Source organism: Poecilia latipinna, unplaced genomic scaffold, assembly GCF_001443285.1.
Source record: "Poecilia latipinna isolate Pla-1442-1.1 unplaced genomic scaffold, P_latipinna-1.0 Scaffold237, whole genome shotgun sequence".
NCBI lineage: Eukaryota > Metazoa > Chordata > Actinopteri > Cyprinodontiformes > Poeciliidae > Poecilia > Poecilia latipinna.
In genome coordinates, this window is record NW_015112853.1 from 661,976 (window position 1) to 688,191 (window position 26,216).

The 26,216-nt window shown below is 39.3% G+C and overlaps 2 protein-coding genes across 3 annotated transcripts in view; one reads left to right on the top strand and one right to left on the bottom strand.

Annotated features, from left to right (window-relative positions):
* ncapg (non-SMC condensin I complex, subunit G) overlaps positions 1 to 4,152 on the top strand; it is a 16,658-nt gene extending 12,506 nt beyond the window's left edge. The window contains exons 15-22 of the mRNA XM_015032326.1: positions 1,053 to 1,289; positions 1,985 to 2,166; positions 2,255 to 2,420; positions 2,869 to 3,036; positions 3,156 to 3,276; positions 3,427 to 3,474; positions 3,604 to 3,673; positions 3,769 to 4,152. Coding sequence (XP_014887812.1) covers positions 1,053 to 1,289; positions 1,985 to 2,166; positions 2,255 to 2,420; positions 2,869 to 3,036; positions 3,156 to 3,276; positions 3,427 to 3,474; positions 3,604 to 3,673; positions 3,769 to 3,895 — 1,119 coding nt within the window. The 3' untranslated portion in view covers positions 3,896 to 4,152. The remainder of the gene's footprint in view (positions 1 to 1,052; positions 1,290 to 1,984; positions 2,167 to 2,254; positions 2,421 to 2,868; positions 3,037 to 3,155; positions 3,277 to 3,426; positions 3,475 to 3,603; positions 3,674 to 3,768) is intronic.
* A 620-nt stretch (positions 4,153 to 4,772) lies between these two features.
* On the bottom strand, positions 4,773 to 26,216 carry lcorl (ligand dependent nuclear receptor corepressor-like). Of its 2 annotated transcripts, XM_015032327.1 has the most exons (8): positions 26,075 to 26,209; positions 25,172 to 25,237; positions 22,832 to 22,920; positions 22,599 to 22,725; positions 20,611 to 20,802; positions 20,443 to 20,515; positions 6,559 to 11,510; positions 4,773 to 6,462 (listed from the first exon to the last, which is right to left on the bottom strand). In XM_015032327.1, exons 1-8 carry the CDS (start codon positions 26,166 to 26,168, stop codon positions 6,455 to 6,457), a joined length of 5,601 nt encoding a protein of 1,866 aa, XP_014887813.1. In that variant the 5' UTR covers positions 26,169 to 26,209; the 3' UTR covers positions 4,773 to 6,454. The 2 variants fall into 2 exon arrangements, with proteins under 2 accessions (XP_014887813.1, XP_014887814.1); XM_015032328.1 differs by lacking the exons at positions 4,773 to 6,462; positions 6,559 to 11,510 and adding an exon at positions 15,131 to 17,963 and having other exon boundaries at positions 26,075 to 26,216.

The window sequence follows — 26,216 nt, forward strand, 5'->3', positions numbered from 1 at the left end:
TTAAATTCAATTTTAGATTTTTATCATGAAATATACTGTCATCTCGTAGTTTTTTTTTTTTTTTCTCCCTTGCAGGACTTTTCTATCAGGCAAAAATATGAGTTGTATTCAGATGTTCTGAGGTGGTTGAGGCTACCAGTAGCTAGCTGCTAATATACCCTTTTTGGCTAGCTGGTTAGCATTTCTGCGTCAATCATGGGCGATGGGCTCGACACACAGGAGAGCGATGAACAACAGAGGCAGATGAAAACCATCGCCACTCTGGATGAAACCAAAGAGACAGGACGCAATAATGACGACAGCAACAACAGTTGACATCCACAAACAACCCCAGAAATCTCAGGTTTTGCAATGCTTAATTGTAATGCAGGAAGTTCTCAAAAAACACCTCCTTTCAAAACATTTTTGAAAACAAAAAATGTCTTTTTGTTTTCAATTTTAGGCTTCAATCAAGGTTGTGTTAAAAATGCCTTAAATTCGACTTTCTGAAACCTACAGATCAAATCAAATTTTATTTGTAAGGCACATTTCAGTAGCAAAGCATTTCAAAGTGCTTTACATCATAACAAGCACAAAAACACAAAGTCATGCAACATAGAATCAAGTATCAAAGCATTACATTAAGTCAAATGCCATCGTTAAATTCGTAATTTATTATGTTTCAGATGCAACTCTAAACAGGTGGGTTTTTATTTGAGATTTTAAGGAAGTCAGTGTTTCAGCTGTTTTACAGTTTTCTGGAAGTTTGTTCCAGATTTGTGGTGCGTAGAAGCTGAATGCTGCTTCTTCTCGTTTGGTTCTGGTTCTAGGGATGCAGATACCCGGATAATTATTATGTGTGGAAATAAAGCAAATTTTTTTTCTCTTACCTTGCATCAAATATAGTCAGGTTTTTGGTCATAAAGTGACAAATCCAAGAAAATTTGAACAATTTTGCAAGCCACCGCAGGTAATGTAGTTCTTAAAGTCAAGAGCCACCATGGATCTGAAGGCATTAATGAGAACAAAATGAGAATCTGTGTTTTTCATTTTCGTTTTTGTCTTTTCTCCAGATCGCCCAGCTGGATGAGGTGAAGATCCGCATCAGCGCTCTGCGGGCGATCATTGACCTGCTGCTGCTGTTCGGCTTCCAGCTGCTCTCTGAAACGGCGTCCACTCAGACCGTCCAGCCCCCGCTGTCACCCGACAGGCAGGAGGGTGAAGCGACACCGGCCGAGGACAAGGGGAGCATTCCAGAAGACACCGCACAGAGCATACTGGTGATGCTGTCAGAGTTCCTGGACAGTGAGGTGAGCTTGATTAATTCGTACACCGCTGAAAAACGAGTGTTTTTTTTTGTCTAGCATTAAATTTGGATTTAATCGTGATGAATCGATTGCTGAAATAACAAAATTAGTAGTCGGTTAATTGTTAGCTTGGAGCACATAGACTCAAAAAAAAAAAAAAAGGCTATTTGTTGAAAGAGCAATACACTCAGCAGTAACTAAGTCAAAACGTATATACATTTTTGTCAAACAGCAGATGTTTTTTTTATTTAAGATTTAAAAAAAAAACTTCTTTGTAAATGTTTTAAATCTATTAAGGATCCCCTTTTTAGAAAAATAGTCAACGGATCAGTCTTAAACTATATTGATAAGCCAAGAAGAGGGATGAGATTTTCACATGTTGATAGAATTTTTTTTTGTGCAGATGAATCCTTAGGTACAAATGATGAAGCATACTCGAAAAGAATGATGGTATTATAGTTGAGGCAATACAATAATTTTTATTTAAATAAGGAATTCGGTTATTTTTGTATTTTTTATATATCCGACATTTTATGAAATAAGCTTATATGGTTAGATTTAAAAAAAAATTGCACAATAAGCCAATCCATTCATCCAGTTTTCTATTAATCATCAGAATAATCCATAAAATGGTTGCAGCCTTACTAGTGTCTGACTTTCGGAGGGAATTTGAATGTTTTTCTGTTAAACAAACCCAGATGTCTGACCTGCGGACGGAGACGGCAGAGGGTCTGGCCAAGCTGATGTACACGGGTCGAATCTCGAGTGCAAAGATGCTGTCACGCCTGGTGCTGCTGTGGTACAACCCCGTCACTGAGGATGATGTCCGCTTGCGCCACTGCCTGGGAGTTTTCTTCCAGCTCTACGCCCGCGAGAGCAGGTCCCCCACCGATAACTCCCCCAGGTTTAGTCAGAGGACTTCCTCTCTTTGCGATGCGATTACACAGCAGTTGGTGTTTGTGTGACAGAGCCCACCAGGAGGTCGTGGAGGAGACGTTCCTGCCAACGATTCGGACTCTGCTGAACGCGCCGGCCACTTCTCCACTGGCTGAGGTGGACATTAACAACGTGGTTGAACTACTAGTTGAGCTGACCCGCCCCAGTGGACTCATCAAACCTTCAGCTAACACAGAGGTGAGACGGAACAACGTCCCATAACTTCAGCAACTTCAGACATGCAAAGATCTTCTGCCAGAAGATCGTTACAGAATGTCGTTTCTTCACCAATGTTCTTTAATCAAACTCAGGCTTTCACAGAACAGATGGTTTTTATCAAATTACTTACAACTGGAATCCATAATTAGGGGGTGACTGAAGGAAGTATGTTGTGCTGGATTTTATTTAGAGGCGTCGTGCCTTTGGACACAAATGCATGTAGTAAAAACATCTTGAAAACCAAATATTCCTTTCTTTCCACTTCACAATCATGAGCTGTTTAATGTTGGCTTATTACATCTGATAACTTCTGAAAAAGTGAATACTTCTGCAAGGCACTTCACACATGACAGCCACGTTCACTGAATTTCAGTAGTCTGTATATGCCTGACCATTTGTCCTGGTGTGTTTTGTTTTTTTTTCCCAGGAGGTGTGTGTCCATGACTACCTGGCAGTCCGTATGTGTGGAGAGATGCTCAAAGATCCCACTGCGCCTGAAGTCCGCCTATACGCCAAGACTCTGAGCAACCTGGAGCTCAGCAGAGAGGAGACGGTGAGGGACGACCTGACGACACTGCTGCAGCAGCTCGTACTGGTACGGATGAGAACAAGACCAAGCACTTTGGTGCCGTTCGGAAGCATTTTGAAACAAACCGGACTCGGATCTACGCCGCAGTTCCTCCTGTCTCACGGCTCCTCTTTGGGTCCTGGTAGGTGGTAAAGGATCGCGTTTGCCTCCGTGCTCTGGAGAAGATGCTGCGCCAGCTGGTGGACTCTAAAGAACAGGCGGTCGTCAACGCCAGTGCTCTCCAACCGCTGGACGTCAACGCAGACGGTACACACCTTTAGATATTCTCTGGTCAAGCGAATTGATGTGTGTAAATCCAGTTATACCTGGTGTGAAGGAGTGGTCTCATCACCTGAGAGATGCTGAGTGTATTTCAAAAAGCTTTAATTTCTGTAAATATGCATTGTGTCTCTGTAGAAGCAGCAACAGAAGATCCATCTAAATCCACCAAGAGACCAAAGAGAGGTAACTCAGACCCTGTGCCTGTACATCGAGTTATTCACAGCAGTTTTATTTATAGAGCTCCTGGCAGGAGGAGGAAGAGGAGGTGACTCAGCTCTGGGAGGTAACCTGAGTGTCTGTCTGCCTGCACAGGTCAAAGGAAAGCCAGCACTGCCAAAGGGGGCAGAAGGCCAAGCAGAAAGGCTGAGTCATCAGAGGAGAGGTGAGTTCAGATCTATTTTAACAGGACAGAAATATGCCAGTTTTCTTTCACAGCCATACCTTTACATCCTGTGTGCATCTGGTGTTTGACTGCAGTGATGGAGAAAATGTCCCAGAGTCCGTTCCTGTGGTGCGTTCGTCACGGAGGGCAAAGATTGCAGCTCTGGAGAAAACCAAACTGGATCTGAACCCTCTCATCAATCAAGAGGCCAATGTGTCGTGAATGTTCACTCTTCAACAGTTTAAGTGTTTTACTCGGCAGGAACAGAAGTGCATTTGTCTCCTATTACTGTTGGTACATTCATTGTCTATATAGTGATAACTATTCATTACCTACTGGGTCTTAGTAAATGCAACTAAGCTCTAAACATTCACGGCTAATAACTATTGCTGTCGTCCCTTAAGCTTTCACTGAATTTATTTGTGTGCCATTATTTTTTCTGTCTTAACTTTTATAATAAAAACAAATGAATAGAAAAATAAGTGGTCTCCCTTACTACATGTATTAGTCATGAGTAAGTAAATTTGTTTCATTGGGTTTGTTTATTTGATTCTGACAGTATCACAGGTTAGAATAACAGCCATTAAACTATTAATTTGTCCTATGTTTTCCTTATCTTCCATCTTGTGTTCTTGTTTCCACTCCTCGTGGGATTCTTCCTTCCTATTTTCTCTCTGTCCTCTCTTGTGTCCCATCTTCCCTCTTTTGTCCTCCTGTGTCCAGGAACCCTTGCAGGTGTAACTAGGGCGTTATTCTAAAATGTTCTAATTTTTTTTAATGATAAACAAAAAAAAAAAAAAAAAAGCTTAATTATTTTACTCTACATAATAAATTTTTATAATACCCTCTGAGTTTTGCTTTTTGAAATGAGACAAAAATTATGTCACAATATTCTATAAATTTACTTGCATGTTAAACTCAAATTGATCAAAAAATAAATCTGCCAGCAGCCTGTTTTAAACATGGCTTAAACTTATGTTTCAAATCTAAGCCTACAAGTGTCAAACCCTTTGGTTCACTCTAAACTGAAGGCTCGTTAAAGATATGTACCGCCTTGGCCCATTCATACAGTCTATTTGAACAATAATCACTCAGGATTTACTGGAAAAGACTTTATTGATCCAGTTACAGACACCTGATGCATCTGTAACGCACTGTATAAAAACACTTAAAAAACACGTACAACAGAGCACCAGGGTTATTCACCACAAGACCGAGCCTTACAAACCTCCCTTATGATAAAAATGCAACCAGTGACAAATCTATGCAAATGTGTCGTCAGTCATAATACTCACTGTATGGTTAAGTTTTGACCTATGTGCTCTTAGATGGCAGGAAAAGCAAACTGATCCCAGATTAGTGTTGGTCAATCAATTCTCCGGCCTCATCTATGACTAGTAAGCTAAACAGCAGTAGGCTTAGCACAGCCCCAGTGGAGGTAGGCATCTTAAGGAAAAAAATCAAATAAACACCAGAGAAGCAGTAACATCTCCCATCTGTTCATATACTGTAAATAATGCTAGAAGTAGAATATGATTTAATGCTATGTTGGGAAAAATAGTTTTTGTTACTTTCCTGCTTCTTTGAAGAGAGAAAAGCAGAGCGATCTGTTTTAACCCATTAAATGCTGAAGTGTGAGGACATCGGTGACTGCAAGAGTATACTGACATGTTTTAATGGGTTAAAATCTCATTACATGTCTATGGACAAAGGTGAATAACATCCCAGGCCAATGGTAACTCGGTACATCCATTTGTCTGTCAGCAATAAAATAATTTCTAAATAATGATAAATCATCTGGCTTTGTATTGCACCAAAGAGAGTTTCTAAGTTTACAGTAGGACCTGGGGGGGTGGGACATGGGCTGTGCAAAACACGGAAGGAGGAGGAGCCTGTGTAGTGGGATTCATAATCTCACGTGGAATAGTGCAAGAAGTACATCTGGCAGCAACTAAGTGAATGCTGGAGGTGAAAAAGAGACAGATTACTAGGTTACGACTAACCACGAATGGACAGAGAAAGCAACGCTTATGTCCTACAACTGCTTGGTGGGACACAACAAGGAGCATGTAGTCCCTGCAAGCTTGCAGATGTCAAAACAAAACAAAATTAAATGCTTTTAGTTGGGGTGACAAATTACCAGCTTACCTGAAAGGGACATAAAGTGTCAATTGAGTTACAATTCATCAAAGACCATTCCTTCATTAAAAGTATTTTTGTGGTCTGCTAAGTCAAAATAAACCAAGGGCTTGGATTAGACAAACATTGTTAAAAGTATTTCAATGCTTTATGTTCGATGTGATAAAAACTAAAGTTTGTATTTTAAGAGTGCTAAAATAAGAGCTGTTATAAATATAAAAAGTATATATTTAACAGATTTTAGAATGGGAGTGATTTTTAAATAACAAAATTACAAACTGAAAGAAGAGAAGTGGTGTTGACCTTCATGTGGGGTGGAGCTGACGGCGCTGTGTTGATGCAGCCAAGCTCCATCTTTCATTATAACAAGGCTTCACTTTATAAATATTCAACCTATTAAAACTCTTGAAAGTAATGAGTAATGCTCTAATATACACGATCAGAGAAAAGAAGCACATACATGTCCATGGATAACAATAGTGCAACATCAAGCTTTTTTTTTTTAAGTTAGACTGCTACATAGCTGCTGAGTGTAAGACTGAACCATAGTGAGGCGGTCAGTCCACGTGGTCAGCTCAACGTCCGAAGGCACCAGGTTAAACTGCAGACTCATCCCAGAAAGACGAGGAGCCCTTGCTTCATTTAGGTTCCTGGCAGAAAAACAGATCATTTTAATTTGACAGGCTACATTGTAATTATTACATTTTAATGTCTTCAAATTGAAGAACTAGGAAAAGGGTAGTTACCAATAACATAGTCGCACCATCTTGGCCCGGTCAGGCCCCTCATTCGCGATTGTCTCAACACTTTCGCTGGTGGTGGTTGTGGTGTTTCAGGGGATGCTACCTCAGATTGATTGTGTTTACCCCTCTGTTTCCCATTTGGGACCGATTTGGGTGCACAATCGGACAGCTTTCTTGAGCAAATCCTCTTGTTCAAGCTCCTTTTTCTTCCATTTCTCACAGCTTTTGCAACTCCTTCCAGGTCCTTCTTGTTTCCTTCAAAGAAGTCCGTAGAAGGCGAGCCATTATCCAGTGTCACAGTGCAAGAGTCCCCCTCCTCCTCGGTTGACTCGTTGTCTGGAGAGTTGATCTTCCTCAGAAACACACGACATTCTTTCAGCTTCTCAGGACTCCAGGCTTTTGAAGAGAGCTTCTCCTCTTTGTGGATATCAGCATGCTTCAGAGTTTGATCGACAGAGCAGGCAGGAGAACTTTCCTGAAGAGAGTCAGGTAGCTGTTTTGCTGATCTGTGTAATGCTTTATGATGATTTAGTTGAAGAACATTTGCTATTGGCCTGTTTGAGGAGGCCATTTTTCTTTTGCTTTTCTTTTTACTTTTCCACGATTGCCACCTCTCCCTTTCTCTCAAAGTAAAAAACCTTCTCCTCACCCTAAACAAAGTGGCCCGAAACTGAGCAGACAAGCTAAATATGCACCGCGTAACACCTCGATTGTGTTTGCCCACTGCAAGTCTGGAAGCAAACAGTCGTCGACGTATCTGATTAACCTTTTTCTTCTTCCTCAATCGTAGCAGAGCCAGCTGATGCTGTAGAGGACTTTTTGGCACAGTCTTTGGAAACTTTTTGATATGCTTGCGGAGTCGCTCTGCTTGCGGACTGTGGCGAACATTTGTATTATTGGTAGAACGATGGAAGTGCATGATTTCAAATGGATTACGGGAGCTTGCCTTCTTGACAATGGCCAAAGACTGTGTCTCGGTGGTCTGCATAAACCAGGAGCAGATCTGCTGCATGCTACAGGACCTTGGTTTGTTGGGTGAACAATCAAACAGTGCTCGGACCACAGAGGACTTTTTCGACTTTCTGGTTACTGGACTGTTTCCAATTGTGTCTAGATTAGAATTATGGACCACTTCTTTGTCTTGGTCATCAGGAGAATCAGTGACCCATGTGTCAGAGATGACTCTTATCCGTCTGGCAAGCTCCTGGCTCATTGTCTTTTCCTTAGCTGATGGCGCCCACCACCGTACCGTCTCTCTTGGGCTAAAGATTGAATCTAGTGAAACCTTGGCCACTTTGCTCAGATCTTGAGTGATGCTTTCTCGCTCTTTTCTAGAAGGCTGTCGTTTTAGTGTCTGAGTTTCTGAACTTGCTTGTTGATCCTCCTGTCTCCTTTCACTGCTAGCCTTGTTTATAAGAAGCTTCCTGGAGCGCCTCAACAGAGCATGACTGCACTTGTATGACCCAAAGGTAGAGGTAGCAACAGCATGCACAAGGTGTATTGAGGGTTTCCTATCCCTTTTTGAGTGCCTTAATGGTATAGTCTGATTTGGCAGTTCACATCTATTTCTAATATTTGTTTCCACCACCTCCGTTGAATTACTTTTAATTGGTAATGGACTGTTACCTATGCAAGGCTCTTTTTCAGACTCTAGTAGGAGTGTTTTCTTTGGAGGTTTTGCTTTAGGTGATATCCGGGTCTCTCTATTTATCTGAATTTGACGACGCCGAGGTGACGCAGAAGTAACAGTGACTGAAATTCCAGAGATCTTAATTTTTGCAGGTCTGCCTGGTTTTCTCAAGGGCGCAGATTCAACAGGCATCTGACTTTTAATGCTACTCACAGACTGAGTTGGGGGCTCTTTTGCAGTTCTAATAAAACAAAATTCTTCTGGGGATGACTTAATGATACATGGGCTCCTTGTTGAGCAGTGTAATGAAAAGCCCAAGTCACTTTTAAGATCCACTGTATGGCAAGTATTGTTGAAATCTGTTTGGAGCTGGTCAAAACTCTCAGACACCACTCGTTTATTTCTTCGTGAACGGCCATACACAACTGTTATTTTAAGGTTCTTGGTGACATCGTCTTCAGCATCAGTTTTGGAACCTTTTCCATTTAGTGACTTACACTCCGATACAGCATTTGAATCTTTCTGTTTTCGTGGACGGCCAATGGGCCTCTTCACTTTTTGCTCGAGCTGGGGTCCTAGCTTTCTTGGTCGGCCTGGACGTCGTTTTGGAGGAGTGGTTTCTGCGAGGGACACCGACTCACGTGGTGATCGCTGGTTCTCAGTTTCAGACAAACGTTTGGATGGAGTACCATCACTTGTTCTTGCACTGCCTTTAGGTGAAGAGGCAGCTGACCTAGGTGAAGACTGACATGTGGCTGACTTGGCCAGTGACGACGTAGGTGATTCATGTGAGGTAATTGCTTTTGCTGGTGAAGGACTCTTCTTTGCGGGCGATACTGCATTCTCCTTGCTTTGGCTTTTGTGCTTCTGAGGTGTCCCTGCCCATGAAGACTCTACACATGGGTCAAATGCCTCCTCTGTGTGTAGACTCGAACCGGAACCTGCCGACTTAAGACTATACTTAACTCCTTCATTATCCTTCACTTGGGATACATACATGAGCTTTATTGGGCTGATGTACTGGATTTTGGGGCTAGGTGGGTTGCTAACATTTATTGTATTTTTGAGCATCTTCAAAGCTTTTAGTCTTCTTGTAGATGGTCGGAGCCTTCCATATGCAGAATTATCACTGCTATCAGTTTCTTTTTCAGGGCTCTCTTTTTGAGAACTCCTCTTTTCAATGGCCTCATTTTTCTGTAAGCTCTGACATTTACCCTCTGACTGTTTACACATTGGTTCAGATGGTTCCTTAGGTGTTGGCTCAAAGGTAAGGTTCCCTCTGTGTTCCTGTGGGTACGGAGGGGTTTTACTGTCTAATTTTGCCAGGGTGATGTCAGTTTCTACAGATGAGGCATGAGAAATAGGAGTATGCCATGTGATGTAGGAAGAAAGCCGCTGTGGAGGGACTATATTCCTCAGAGATTTTCTTATCCGCCTGGACTGATGTGACTTACATTTCTGCCCCTCATTCATTGGACTATGAGTACCTTTATCTGGTGTGCTGTCTGTATCATAGTTTTGATCCAATATGGCTTCTTCTTGGCTCCACCCACACCCTTCATTACAGTCAGTAGAAATGGGAGTCATTGATACTGTCTGTGCTTGCACTGCATGGTCACCTTTTAGAACTTGTTTTCCACATGTGTTCAGCATCTCAGGGGCATGTCTAACATTAGAAATGGTAAGCTCACCTTTGCCGAAACATGTTATCCCTTCTCTCTTTTCCTGTTCAGTCTCAAGTTCATCTGTTACTATCACTGCCTTCACATCTTCTTTAGCTTTGTCCCTGTCACTTTCAACAGAAACTATGCATGGTGTTCCCTCATTAACCCCTAGATCTAGATTCTTTCCAAGTTCTACCCTTGCTTCTGTCTCTCTTCTACAAGCTTCTTTAATTAGATCTGAGTCTGGGGGAGTGACAGAAGTAGGTACAGACATGTTTTTTGCTTTCACTCTCACTTTTTTAGCTTGCGGTCCCATTCTCTGACTGTATGACAGATCAAACATGGCCAACTCCCTTTTCATTGCTAAGGCATTCCTTCTGGCACACGCATCGTCAGCAGGTGTTGCAGTAGCGACCTGAATTTCCTGCCGACGACGGGAACGGGTGTTAGGTGACTTTGGCTCTTTGTTATGATGCTGGTTAAACAGCTCATTAAGATTGTAGTCACTAGCACTGCCTGTGTGGAGCACTGTGGTGATGATTTCAGTCAGCTGGGCATCAGCATGGAATGGCTGGCTGGTTGAGGCATCTGAGGACTGGTCCTCAGAAACATAAAGAGCTGTTGTAGAGACCAGAGTAGGGTCTGCTGTGATGGTGTCCAGATTACGAGTGACACGTCTTACAATATCCTGCAGCGAACTTCCCCCCAGATTCTGTTCTGCCTGATTATGTCCTATAGTCTTATACTGCAGCTCAGCATCTGTGGATGCATCTACACCTGCCATGTGGCAAGCACTCCTCTGACTGTTTTTACCTGTAAGGTCAGCTTCCTTCCCCTGAGTGTGATAGGAAAGTGATGGTGGCTTTTCATCCATTTTCTTACTGATATCTTGGGGAATAGGAGAAAGACGAGGAGGAGAAGGACTCCGCTCTCTGTTCAGGACAGTACAAGTGCTATCCCCATCTCCAAAATCCATTTCTTCTCTGGTCCTGACAGGTGTCGGACAGATATGGGGATGACAACAAGAACAGGAGCAAGACAGGTGTTTCTTATAAAATACAGACCTGCATAATCTACAGGAGGAAGTACACAGTGGGGACTGTGATAACAGTGTAGACGAGACATTTGGCATCAGCATGTTTCCACAGCCTGCTGCGTGGCTCTGGCTGGAATTACAGTGTAACGTCTCAGAGCATGGAGCTGGACACTTTTCTGTCCTGCACCTCTGTACACAGTCGGAGCTTGAGCCCTGCTGACTTTCACTGTTACAGTCTTTGAAAGGGTGGTGATGAAGGCTGCCAAAAGATTCAGAGTCCCCAAGATGGTATGGGAAACTGCAACGACTTTGATGATTACAATCACCTGAAGGGCAGTAGAACCTGTAGTGATGGGTGTTACATTCATTTAAAAAGACTGAATGGGGTTTTACATCAACTTGCGGGTTTACACCACAGTGACAGCAGTGAAACTCAGCCTGACCAACTGATCTGTGAAATGAAAGCAATTTTTCCTGATTAGCTAATTTAAGGATTTGGTAGAGTAAGGACTGGTGTGGTGGGCAGAGAGAACGTAGAACGGTGTCCAAAGCAGAACGATGGTGTAATGTAGTCCCTCGTTGTCCCAGAACTCCCCCTTCTTCTGTAACAGATGGCAGCCAGGAACTAAAGATAAAAATGCAAAACCTTCATTTAGAGGGATATACCGAAATAAACACAAGTCAGCAAATAATTGTTCACAAAGAATTTCAGCACAGTTGTCACCAACTATAAATTGAGATAGAAACAGTAAGACCTACCATGATAAACTGACTTTGACTTAGGATTGAATTCAAATCTGTCTTCATGATTGCATTGATCTGACTGTGTATTTCTGTACAGAGCTGTTTGTCCGGACTTGAGATAACATTTATTGTGAACTGATGCTATTGCTGCGCATGTATGGTATACATGACGTGCGAATGTTTACGTGGAGAGATGTTTCAACATGATCATATAGTATGTGGCAAGTTGATGGTTAACTGCTGTTAAGATTATGTATACTGCAGTGATAAATGTGTAGGAAGGCAACATGGGAGCAGTCTACTTTAAAACAAAAGTAGACAATACAGCATGAATGGGGATACGTGCAAATTCTAGGGTGAAATAAAAGTATAAAACAGAGAGTGATATGATATTGCTTTGTTTTTGCTGATTTTCTACTTTGTACCTTAAAAGATTTGCTCGAACTAGACAAAAATAAACAAACCATGTCAATTCAGCCTGCCTGCACTAAACAGTAGCCATAATTCCAGACAACCTGACAAGAGCATAAAGTTATCAGAAAATATATATAACTACATTATTGGTGGTAAGAGTACTGTTAATGTCTTTTTTTCTTTAATTGTGAATATTAGTATTCATTTATATTACACATTTAATTTATGAAGAGCTTATTCTATACCAGTAAAAATTACTTGTATCATGTAATTATTTCCACTCAAATTTTCTTATTTTTGGAGTTATATAGATTATAATTTTATGAAAACTATTTATTTAAGAACAATTATTCATAAATTTAGATGAGCTGGAAATTTAATGAAGTTGTTTTACATGTCTAGATATGAAACTGTGGTCCTCATGGGGGTCTCAGTGAAGCTAAGCTGAAGTGACAAACTGGTATTTTTAATTATTCCATATTTTGCCAATTGGTGGCCAGCAGCTATGTCATTAAATCATTTCCCTTGACAGGAAGTATGTTCAATTTTATCATAAAATTCAGAATTTAGTTTTTCCAGCACAATCTTGCTCGAAAGAAATTATTTTTTTTTGCCAGTAAGGTTTTTTTGATGAACAAAAAATGAAATTGCTAAGACTAAAACATTATAGGTAAGCGCCATATAAAGCTGCCATTTTATTGCGCCGCATAGGCAGTTCCTCAAAAACAGTAAGAACAGCTGTCCACGTCAAAATATAATGTGCTATAAACATTTTTGGAATTAAAGCCAGTACAAGTTACTGATTGATGTGGAGAACTGTTTTTATTTATCAGCTGCTGAAGGCGACCGAGACGTTCTGCTGAAAGCAGGAGGAACGATTGTAGAAGCGCTCAAAGGAATTTTCACATTGTATGGCAACAGTATGTTTGTATCAACATTTCTGCCAACAAAGTAACAGTTTCAAAACGTTGCCTATTGTTCAAAACAGCCAACAGTTACAGATGTTTTCCCAGTAAAAATCAAATATTCAGCAACATTAACTTTAATAGCGTGTTAGAGAATACATTTTTTTCTACCTGATAGTTAAGTACTTTCTGGGTCGAGACCTTGTCAAGGACAAACTGCACAAAATATAAAATTACATTCTGTAGTGTTTGTTGAGTTATAATAATCAAGGTCATTTCTAAATTATTTTATAGAAACATAAACACAAAAACACAACAATGAGGAAATTCTGTCAGTTTTGAACTGAAATAATATAAGTTCAAAAGCGTTCATGCACTTGTAGCATTACACATCACACTGGATGAAAGTGCCCCGTCGTAAATTAAAATTAAATCTACAGTCAAGCCTAAAAATCACAATTACGCACCACAATTCATAAATAACAATGCATACCACAACAAAACAGGATTCTACAAAAGAATAAATAAATTATAGTGCAATAGTTGATTAATGCATAAATATAAGATTAATGTGAAGTTGTTTTACTGATTTGCAAACAGTTCAAACAAAAATAACCCTTCACCTAAGAACCCTAATGTCTATACACAAAGTATTGCAATTAGTCTTTTGCATTAAAACATTACTGTGTTCTGAATTGTTTGTGGGAAATTGGGCTTGGTTATAATTTGATAGATCAGCCCTTTTCACACATGCCATTTTATTTAATCTGAAGGCTTCATTAAGCTCAAACAGTGTTCTCCAAATTACCTAAAATGTACATTTGTAAAACCTTCATCCCACTGGTAAAGACCTGATAAGATACAGGTTTTTACCTGTATTTTACCAAGTCTGTAAAATACCGAAAAGTGAGAAGAATTATGGAGGATGGCTGCTGCCAAAAAATATAAAAATAAATAGCACAATAAAATACTGATGTACCAAATATACAAAAAAAAAACACAAGAATTTCCAGTTTTCCAGTCAGTGAGACATGAATTATTATAAGTCATTTTTAATAGTATTAACATTCGTATTGTTATTTAATGTTGCAATTCATTTCCAAACTTATTTTTTATTAGTTACCTCTTTTACTTATTCATTATTTTTATTTATTTTGCCAACTATTTATTTTTTAAATGTAACTTATTCATTATTTTTTTATTTAATAATTTTTTTTTTAATTAAATTTATTCATTTTTTAACATTGACATGGGCCTTGTGTGGACAGATTCAGAGTCAGTTTCTCTGTCCTTCAGGATTTACTATTTAATTGGTTATTTAAAGAACTATACATATCTCTTGAATAAATAAAATAATAAATGCCTTTTCCTACAGCATCTGTGTGCCAAAAGAGCAGAAAAACTTATTATACAAGTCATCAAATTAGAAGAATTTGAATAAAAATCCTTTACAATAGTTAAATTAATTCTAAACTGGATATAGGTAAAATGTTCAGCAGCATTCACTTAAAAACCTCATCACCACATTCACCAGCAGGCTACAGAGGAATAAGAACATTTCCATGGGCTTTAAACACCTAGGAAATTCCCAAGTTGAACCACTACCCTGCGTCTGAAACCGTGTTGGAGTTCTTGAGCTCATCTGTTAGCTGAAACATTCAACGATTTTTACATGTGGATATTTAAGTACCTGTACATATATTTTCTAGATTTTATTTTCATTTTACCTGATAAAAAAAAAAATATATATATATATATATAAATATAAAAAACATGTGTGAAAAGGGCCTTTGATACAATGAGCAGCCGTCGCTGGTACATGGATATTCTCTTGGCGTGAACCATTTGTATTTTTACTCCAGGTTATCAAACAGTGAGTACCTAAAGAAATACTGTGTAGCCTGAGACACAGTGAACAAAAAAGTTGTAGAGACCATCACACAAAAAATACTCGTATACAACGAAAGAAAATTGGGTGACGGGGAGCTTTTCAAGGAACATGGCAAATATCCTTATAGATTGGAACTTCTCCATTAAATGGCTTTCTATACATACAGGAATTAAAGTATTGGTAATGACTATAGACTCAGGCTCTCTTCCATGAGAAACAAACGGCTCATAAATGTTTTTAAACATATAAGACCTCCATCACAAGCAATGCCAAACTGGACACTGGACGTATGAGATTCAGAGGTACTGTATAATAGGATGAGGTCAGATGGTGTAAGAGCACAGGAAACAGACAGGCTAGCATAGCAGCAAAATAAATCACAGCAGCTTTGTGTGGGTAACCCTGAAATGCTGCTTTGGTAATAGCACTATTCATGAAAATAGGCCCATTTGAGAGGCAAACATTAAAAGTACCAACACCTAGAATTTTCACGAACAGAAGAAGCAGCAGCTTTTAAGCCTTGCATTAAGTAGTTACAATCAGAAAGACATTTCAGACAAAAAAAAACAAAAACAACTATTGTAGTCTCCAGTAACCAACAAATAGTTATCAACGACAATGCGCCCTGTACATGCAACAAACGCTAATCTGTCTTTCAGCTTCATGCTCTTCTCTGCATCTTTGAGTCTTAGTTTTATATAAGTGTTCAACAAAGCTACACGCCTATGTGCGGGGAAAACAGTCAAGTAAAGTTAAGCAGCAGTCATGTATGAGGTTAGCAGTAATACAGCTACTGTAGCAGAGTTAAGTAAATATTTGATAAGAAAAGAACATCGTTTACAAGCAGTACACGTACAAATAACAGACGTGTCCCCAAGCTTCTCAGTGCACACTTTTGTAAAACATGCAGCACAGTAGCATTCCAACAAATGTTCCAGACAAGCCCGCACAAAACAGAAGCACACAAAAGTTGGTTTTAAACTAATCTCTTGAACATAAAACTCTTTATGTCATGTACAATCTCCCTGTTGTCAGAGGTGTTTAACAATGTTAGCAAATACCTCAAAAGTTGTAATGGCTCTAAGTCACTTGAGAAGCTCAGGTAAAACCCAGAGAGATAGAAAGCTGAAAATCACAATCATCAATACTCCACTGTCATGGAGTTCCAAGAACTGATATAAACCTGAATAGCCTAATAGTCTAACAGCTAAGAAACAAATATGAGAGTCACACTTTATTTCAGAGCTCCAGAGGTTCAAAGCTGTGTTTTTCATAACTGATCCTCAGCAGAGTTAACGGTAACAATTAGGGCCAGTTTTCCCACTGAAAAACACACTAATTTGCCATATCACAACATCCTACATACAATACACATCAATAAACAAACTGCAAAATTATTATATTTTTGTAGTTTCATAACTCTTATGTATAACTTAGTTTATATGTGTATTATTCTCTGAGGACAGTGCTGTATTTCGTATTTTCAGATCCCCATTTTGGCCACCCACCAAATGGGGCCACATAAGATTTATTTATAGTAGACCGAGTAGATTAAAGAGAATTATTTAGAATCATTAGTTCTCCAAATGGGTATAAAATGTCACCCTTTGCATGGTGTGTACGAAACGTCTCGTTACAGGCTGCTTCATTTCATAGTAATTTGAAATGGCCTTGCGGGAAAAAAAAAGATCGGCACCCAACTTAAAAGAGAGTGCATTGGTAAATTAGAATTTGTGAAAAATTTTTAATGCAATTAAAATTCACAACGCTCATTCAACTTCAATGGTTTTGAGAATTTGGTTTAGTAATCCATGTACACTAAAGATGCAGTGGGCACCACAGTTACCTGAAAACTGTGCAATTTAAAAAAAAAAAATCTAGTTAAAAACAGCCAAGGACCATGTCAGAAAAATACAACCTCAAGTGTGACTATCACATCACAGACACACAAAAGACCTGAATATTAATATCAATGTGTTTCTTAAAGGCAAGAGTTGAATTTCTGAAAGTCTCCAGAGAACTTCTATCTTGTAAGAGTTGGTTTGTTCAAGTGTTGAGGACTTTGAGGCGTTCTGTGGTCTAAAAACTCTTCGTGTCAGCAGCTAATGCAAGACTTCCTGAGTTACTGGAACTGGTATTGGTACCGGATCCAGACAAGTTGGAACTAGATGAAGAAAAGGTAGCAGATTTCTTTTTGGGAGGGTTCTTCAGAGTTCCAGTGCGTTCTTTGACTTTGTATTCCAGTGTGCTGTGTGGCACTCCATAAACTCCTTGAGCCTTAGAGACACTCATGCGGCCAGCCATCACCATGGTGATGGCTTCCTCCATCAGCTCATGGTTGTACTGGCGATACCTTCCCCGTTTCTTCCTGGGTTGTTTGTCTTTATCCCGGCAACCGTCTTCCGGCTCATCCAGTGAGGATCTGCGTGGTCCCAGACGATGAGGTAACTGGCTGGCGCTGTCTGAACAGCCTTGTGCCAACAAAGGCGATCTGAGTTTGAAGAAAGATAAAGGTCTGGCAGATGCCGAAGACAGACTGGCAGTACTCTCTGTTAGCGAGGTACTTTGATGGAGATCTTCAGTCGTGCTGCAGTTCTCTGCTGACACCGACACAGAACGAACCTGAGGAATCCGCAGGGACGTGGGAGATCCCAAACTGGGAGGTGGACTTGTTGGTCGCTGAAGAGCATTCCTGAGCTGGGATAAACAGGATGGGAGGGTCTTTTGTTGGCCAGTTGGCTGATAGAAAGCGAGAGTAGACGATGGGAAAGTAAACTCTGAATTCTCCTCTGCTCCTCCCCCAATTTCTGCCTGTTCCGCGCAAGCTGCCACCTTCTGCAGGACCAGGCGGGCTTCTCCTCCCAATGTTGAGGACATCGCATTGTGTGAGGTTGCCTCATCCCTACAGTCCCTGCCACCTTGCTTAAGCTGATACAGCACACCCAGCTTCCCGTCAGTCCAGCTTTCCAAACCTTGCCGTAAGGTTTGCAGGGGTATCCCATAGAGCAAGGCAGCTCGCTGCTCCTGCAGCCTCCCTGAGCGGATATCCTTCAAAGCCTTGGACAGCAACCCCTCAGACAGCTCCCAGCTCCTCTCAATGTACTCGTTCGGCTTGTGCTGCCTCCTAGGGATGGGAGGACCAAACAGCAGGGTCAGGATGGAGGTGATGAGGGGGGTTGGCTTAGGGGACAGGGTGGGGTGAAGACTCAGGGGTCCACTCCTTTATGCCTTGTGTTGGTAACATCACTGCAACTGTTTCTGTCTGTATGTTCTCAGTCTGTTTCACACACTGCTGCCTGACTGTCACACACACTCTGTGTGTGCAGCAAAGCCTCTTCACGTCCAGGTGGGACAGTCTGTGAATGGCATGCAACCCCTGTAGCTTTGAGATATCCAGGGACTTTTACATGTTGGTCTTAAATAGTTCAATAAAAGAGGAAGTAAATGCGTTGTGGAGTACTGCAATGATGTCCTTATTTTCTCATTGTACAATCCTGGGGTGTTGGTAATGGTGAAGCCTTTATTGTGACGTTACCGCTCAAGAGATAAAAGAGTCAACCCCATGGAATCAAAGTATCAATATCGAATACAAGCTAGCTTTTACAATGTTGTGCAGTAGTCATAACCTTTGAACGCTTGTACATTTTCCAGGAATTACATCCCCAAACTTCACTGTAGTTTGTTTTCATTTAATGTGATACACCAACACACGACGGCACATAATTGTAGAACAAAAGGAAGACGAGGCAAGATTTTAAAATTTCTTTGCTAATAAAAATCTGGACGCGCATTTCTATGCAGCACCCCTGAACCAATAGTTTGTGGAACCATCTCTCTTTGAAACTAACGGCAAGTTTTTTGTTGTGTGTCTTACCTGCTTGCTTCATCTAGAGACTGAAATAGCTCAAGATAAGTCAGAAGCAATTGTTACTGTATGTTGACATAAACTGTTGAGTCTTAACAAATATTCTCAATTCAGTTGTGGATTTTTACTAGACTAGATTGGATTATTGTGTTATAACCCAGCATTAAAGTTCTCACCTTTACCCCCGAACTGTTTTGTGTGTTCCTTGGTCTTCTAACCTCTCGGACTAAAGTCTGAGAGGTTAGAGTCCTTGTCAAACGGCGTTTTGACTAAAGTCAGAAAAACCTAAAGGTTTGAGTCCTTGTCAAATGGTGTTTTTGACTAAATTCCCAGCTCGTTAGAGTCCCAGTTAAACGACGTTTAACTGAAGTCCTAAAAGGGGCGCGGGTTTTAATGTTTTTTTTTTTTTTAATCTTTTTTTTTTCAAAATCACTTTCTCTTTCTCACTGTTTATTTAATGTCACATGCTGTTTTTATTTTATTTATGTAAAGCACATTGAAATGCCTTGCTGCTGAAATGTGCTGTACAAATAAAATTTGATTGATTGATTGATTCATGATGCAGTTTGTTCACTAATGTTCCTTAACTATCTAGTGAAGCCTTCACAGAACAGATTTATACAAAATGGCTAAAAAAATGTATCATGATATACAAATTTCATATCAGTCAATATTAATAATTATTTATTACCTTTTTATTTTAGGTATCGGACATTAGGGCTGGACGATATAGCAAAAAAAATGTATCACGATAAAAATGTTTCACATCAGTCGATATCAAGAATTATTGATTAGTTTTTTGTTTGAAGTATTGGAAATACGGCTGTTTCACTCGTTTTCTTCCTTCACTTTACATAATTGCTTCAATTTTAAGCAATTGTGAGGCACAGAGGAGAGACATGCAACTCCTGCTCCACAAGTTACTCAACAGGTTGTTACTAGGTACCCAAAAGGTGTCTGAGTTAGTTAATGACATTCATCTTGCTTAGCTGCATGAGAAAGGTTGAGGGGCTAAAGACTTTCCTCTGCCTACGTCCCCCAGAATGCTTTGTGGTTCTGAATCAGAGCTCTGTGAAATTACTGAACATTCTATCGTATTTACTATTGACATTAAAATATATATTATTACTGATTTATTGCCCACCCCTAACACACAGGTGGACTATTTACTAATTAGGCGACTTCTGACGGTAACTTTAGAAGCCTATTTAAGTGTGAGACAGAACCTAAACACAATTGGATGCCACACCATTTTACCAGTTTTATTTATTAGCTCACATTTTTTTAAATCTGTGTACGCCCTTTCTTCCACTTTATGACTTTACACGACTCCAAGTTGGTTTATCACATAAAGACACTACAATACAATCAAGCTTGTGGTTGTACCATAGCAAAAATGTGAAAAGATTCAAGGGATGTGAATACTTTTTTAAAACAAGGTATGATTACAAACCCGTACAACAACAGAACTGAATTATTTGGGCTCAAGAGCTGCCCGTTGAATAATTTACAAGAAAGAGCTATTGCAAAACTACAAGTCAGTCAACAGTGTTTAGGCTGAAGCACCCATCTTAGTATTGACTTGTGAGAAGATGAAAAGATCAGCAGCACCAATTTGGTAATATTTTATTGCCAGGGCATTCTTTGATAAAAATGCCAACATGTCAAGTTACTCTTATTCCCTCATAACTTTTTCTCTCTTTAAACTAAATAAATCCATGCAAAATAAAACTCTTACCCTGAGGAGTTGGAATTGGACGATGTTGTTGCAGAGTTTGTGGAGTTCCGGTTTGAGAGATCCAACACACCATCTGTTAAAAAGCAAAAATATTTCATAAATATAAAACTGTATGGAGTCAAGTTTATTTTGATTCAAAGTATTTCAACCTCCAAAAGCTTTTCACACCTGTTCGGTTCACTGTGAGATCCAGAGGAGCATCTGATGTCTCTGGCACCGGAGATGAGGGTCTTGTAACTCCTTTTGTTGTGGTTCGGAGCAGGCACTTGGATGCATACTCCTCAGCAAACTTATGTATCATCTTCTTCATCAGTTCATGAGCAACAAAAGGTATTTTGGAATCACAATCCAGGGTCACGTCTGAAACGCAAAGAGAGGAGATCGAGATGAAAGTTAAAATCAACTCAACTTTCAGCTGACAGTTTGTATGATGGAGCAAAGATGAGATCGTAAATGCAACATGAAACTCATACAAACAGGAATTTGCCTGAGAGCATATCTCAGTACATTAGTATTCAAACAATAAAGCTTAGAAAAAAAGAACACTACTTTTAAAAAGGTGGCGTAGAGTATTAAAAATGTTCTCTCATTTTCTTATGAACAAAAAAGGCAAAAGGCAGTATAACTAAAGTTAAAGTACTGCCCTGTTATGTTCTCTACTAGACACATAAAATCCAGATATAAACACACAAACTTTTCCTTGCTAGATCCAAAGTACAAGACCATTAACTTTTTATTTATTTTTTTACAACTTCTGAGTTGCTGACATCAGCAAGTAAACTAAAGTTTTTCCTCAACTTATTCCTCAGATTTTGACAAAGAGTAGGTGAAGCATCAGCATCTGTTGTTGGTTTTAATTAGGCAAAGATTAACTACTTTCAAAACAATATGCATACACTGGGACATTGTTGACACAAAGTAACAACATCATGTTGCACTTTTTGTTGGGGCCAGAGATTTGCAGAAGAGATAGATATGCTGACTTCATTTCAAATATCAAACATGAAACAGTCCAAACTATTGATGGAATTTGTGCCCAATCAGGTAGTTTCAGAATCGATCGGAATTAGGCCTTACATCCTGATAGCTACTCTAAACACAATAATAACAGTCAGTACCTACTGCTGTGGTGTGTCCAGAGTCAGACTGTCATGCAAAACCGTACAGCGACGAAGAACACTTCAGTTTGAAGTGGGAGCATTGTTTCCAACTTAGCAACGTTGACGCTGTATTTATCAATTTTTAAGACACCTCCAGCGACATGTTTTTAAACTTGCAACTTTCTCTAGTTTATTGGAGACTTTGGTAACAAAACTAGAAAGCACTGATAGTATTGCAGTTACAGTGAGCAGCGAGAGCTGCAGCTACAACCTCCGAAATTTGAGGTGGACCTTGGGCAGAGAGGCTGCTATTGCACTACTTATATAAATACAAACCAATGATTTATTCCTTTCCATTTTTGCAATCAAACAAGAGAACAAGTACACAGATAGAGGTTTTACATTATTGTCCATCTTGTTGGTTTAATGAGACACAAAAGCTCAGAATTGCTAAAAGGTAGGTTACATCTTTAACTTTCACCAAGTGTGGCAGCAATGATTGAACTTGGGGCCGTCTGGAAAACTCTGACTTTCCAAACTAGATTTTCAACTTCAGGGGACATTCTTGTTACACTCCAGACCACGAATTCAGAAAAGATGACTTTTACGTAAAAAAATAACAGCGTATGCCAGTTTCTGAATTATTCTTGTCATTTATAAGGCTTTGTCCTACACTAATTTATTAGCCAAAGTCAGATTTCTGTGACAATAAAAAAAAAAATTCCCTTTGCTCAAAACCAGGACATTATATCCCATTGACATAGGGTTACAAAATAGCCACACATTGTGATTTCTGATGCTAATATTTATCTGTGTGTGTGTATATATATATATATGTGTGTGTGTGTGTGTGTGTGTGTGTGTGTGTGTGTTTTCAATAATAATTTTCCTAATTCGTCTTTATCTAGGGAACACATTTAAATAATTTATTTATCTGATATTTTCAGCTTCTCAGATCATTTATATTGGTCACACTCAGCATACATCAAAAAAGATCCATACATGTTCTTTGTTTTTTTCAGGCCAAAACAGGAACACATTCAATAATAGACTGACCTTTCTTGTGAAACACAGCTTGAAGGAACTTGTGTGCTGATTGGCTGCTCTCAGAAATGGTTGAGGTCTGACAAGGAGAGTAATCAGAAGGGGAGGAGAGAGGCGACGCAGCTGCGGGTACTTGGTCCTACATGGAGGAAAAATAATCAGTTACCTTATTGGTGCTTCATTCAGATCTTAGATTAGACTGTGTGAGAAATTGTGCATTTGACAATGTCATCAAAAATCCTTACATTGAATTTGTCCAGTGGCAGATTACAGAACGAACATGTTGAGAGGCTCGCCTCTGCTGACCAGTCATCCAACTCATCAGGTTCACAGTCTGTAAAACATATCAAAAACTCTACATTTCCTGGGTAACACGTGATAGATCTGTTTCTTTGGCATCTTGTTTACAACCTTTTCACCTTTCACCGCAGAAATCAACATGCAATTTTTTTTTTTTTTACCTATTGAGAAATTAAACTGTGGATTTAAAGTGAGACCCAACAAAAGTGGTGGGTACAAAAATCAAATGACACTGGGAACAGCATAATGTGCAACAAGCAAACTTCATATTCACTGAGAGATTCAACATAACTTGCAGATCATGATTTTACAACAGCTGTGTAACTTCCAGGAAAATTTCCCCTAAACTGCTGGCAGGCAACACTGCTAACCTAATTCAAAAGTACATGGCGTTTCAGTTGCTATGACATAATGCTGTAAATAATTACTGTTACGGAGAAAGATTAAATAAAACCTACTCAGTAACATGACAACAACAATGTGTTATGGGATGACAGAAACCACCAGTAGATTATTTCAAAATCTAATGTAGATCTCTAGTTCGATACCTTAAAACCTGGTCCACCAAAGTCACTTAGATTGATTAAAAATGGCTAATCAATAAATTCACTTTACTGGACTGTGGGGCAGTTTTACTGATTAAATTGATTGCTTTTTGAGTACGTCCCGACCTCAAAGTCAATCCCATGTTTACTACCACATTTCCAGTGTCTCAAAATTATTTCCTGTCCAACAGTGAGTCTGACAATGGTGGATGCTGTACATTTCGTTATATTTTCTGACTTGCAACACACAGTGACTGTTACTAATCTGTCTTCAATCTGAAGCATCAGTGTGTTTTTGTAGCAGTAGCCTTTTAGTATAAACTCAAAAATGGTTCATATGTCCCAGTACAGCAAAAAGGAGAAAAAACAAAAACAAAAAAAAAAACAGCTTGACCTGCCAATTCCAACCATTACCGATTTTTCTTATAACCGTCTGTCAAGTTTTACAAGATCACAATGCATCTTAATTGTTCCAATCCCAGTGACTAATAGCCGTGAAACAAAACAAACTTGTTTTAACTGCACAAGGTTGTGCCATAAAATAAAAATGTTTAGACTACTGATGTCCAAACTACTAAATTAACTAAACAAAAATAATCGATTCCTTTTCATTTAAAATTCCATTTCTCTTTTTTTTCAGTTCTCTCTCATGACAGGACCAAAAGGAGACAGTGGCTGATTTTCAAACCTTGTGGAAGTAGGTAAGACTGATGGATAAAATCGGTTTCATATTCAAAATTTCGGCTGAAAGACTAGTGCACTCCTAGTGCGTTAAAAAAGTTCTAAAAATATGTAAGATTTTGACACATTAATACATTTACAGTCAGACTCATGATTTCAAGCATGCTTTAAAAATCTATGTATTTATTAAGGTCTGCTGTTTTGGAATAATTATATAGCATGTAGTGTATTGTGTTAGGTTATGGATGAAATTTAAATACATTAGGTATATATTTTTTTTGTCCAGAGAGGACATTTTATGTTCCCTAATAAGCTTTTGAAACTAATATCTCTTAAAGCATTGATAACTATTTTCATAAAGCATACAGGTTTTAAGTTGCATGTGTTTTTTCAGTGAATATCAACACAAACTGAATAAATATCAGTTTTTGAAGGGCTGTCCTATTTCCCTGTACAATATATTAATCGTTACCTGAATTAAAATGGTTAAGTGACAGAGGAATGTGGACATGTTAGAGGTAGGAATAAACCCAGGAATAGAATTTAGCATAAACGTTGAGTTAAAATGTTGAAACAAAACAGCACCCCAATGACTATGACCTACTGGACATATGTTACCTGCATATAAGTGTGCTTGAGTGAAAATATGTCAATGCAGGAAATGCATAGGTGGAATGCACAGGTGTTGGTGTTCAAACATAGGGCAAGGTCCTGCTGTTTTGGGGGCCATATTGTGAAATAAACAACTAGTAATATTACATTTATGCTTTAAATGCTGCAACATGTAAAACAGGTCAACTAGTTCATGACTGAGTCAAAGATCGTTTGTTTAAAGCCTGAGGGAACCTCCATCCAGAAAAAATAAAAAATCAACAGCTGGCACCTCAAAATAGTCATAAGTAGGAATATTTTCAAATCAAGTTTCAAATGTCAAAAGGTACCTTTGTACTCCACAAGGTTTCAGGGAGTTTAAAAACAGGCACACTCATCAGTTTGACAGTCTGCTTGCTATAATGCAATGACCAAAACACTTCCGAGTATAAAGTATTAATAACCTACCCACAAATAAATTAAGGTCTCTCAGCAGCATTGGGCCATAAATTCCCACCAGAATACTTTCAAACCCTGCAAGACAAAAAGTAACAAACTGTCACTTATATAAATGTTATATTCTGGAGTTTAATCACGGTCCTAATCGCGTTATTTGTTAACGTAAATCCATGCAGGGCCTAGGAAAAAACTTATAACCGTGCCGATGCGGTTTGTTCAAAACTCAACTGCAACAATAAATATATTCAAATGTTAGTAAGACCTTTATATCATCGTGTAGATTCAGTGGCAGATATTGGGTTAGGTCCTTATTTTCATGTCAGACAATAAACCTTATCTACCGTTGGCTTGGACTAAGCTAGCATAATCTTGACACAACCGGATTTCTGAGGCAGTAACATGAAAAGGGGTTCAACATGGCGCTAAATTGATAAAAGTCGTTAACTTCAGCCATCTACAGGGTTTTATCCCTCTGATGTGACATTAGCTTTCTCTGCGTATCAACAAAACCCCTCCCATAAAGGTTAGCTGAAACCTAAACTTAGCCTAGCATCGCGTTAGCATAGCCGATATATATGAACGTGTCAGTAAGCAAACACGGTAAACGTCATTACTACATTATAAATGTGTTATTATACCACGCCGTGATATATGTGTGAAGTTGTCCAACTGACACGGAAATGCCTAAAAAAAAACAAACACCGGCTAACAGCTAGCTGGCAAAGCTTGGACAAAGGAGCTAACACGCAAGCTAGTTGCTACAGTTATAAACTACCTACAGTACCGACAGCAACTACTAGCTACTAGTTAGCAAGGCAGCTTAGGTCGGAGCAGCGCTCTTTATTGGCGGCTAAAGCTAGCCAAAACAACTGAGTTGTTTTTGAAAAACTAAAACATGATAGGATTTCATACCAACGAAGTGTATCAGTCTATGTCGCCAGGAATCAAGTTCCCGCCGAAACCCTTTCCTTTCTACCATGCATCTGGTGCATTGCACGGCCGCCATTCTCTCAATCCCTACCCCCTCTCTCCCTCTCTCTGCTAAGAGACGGGA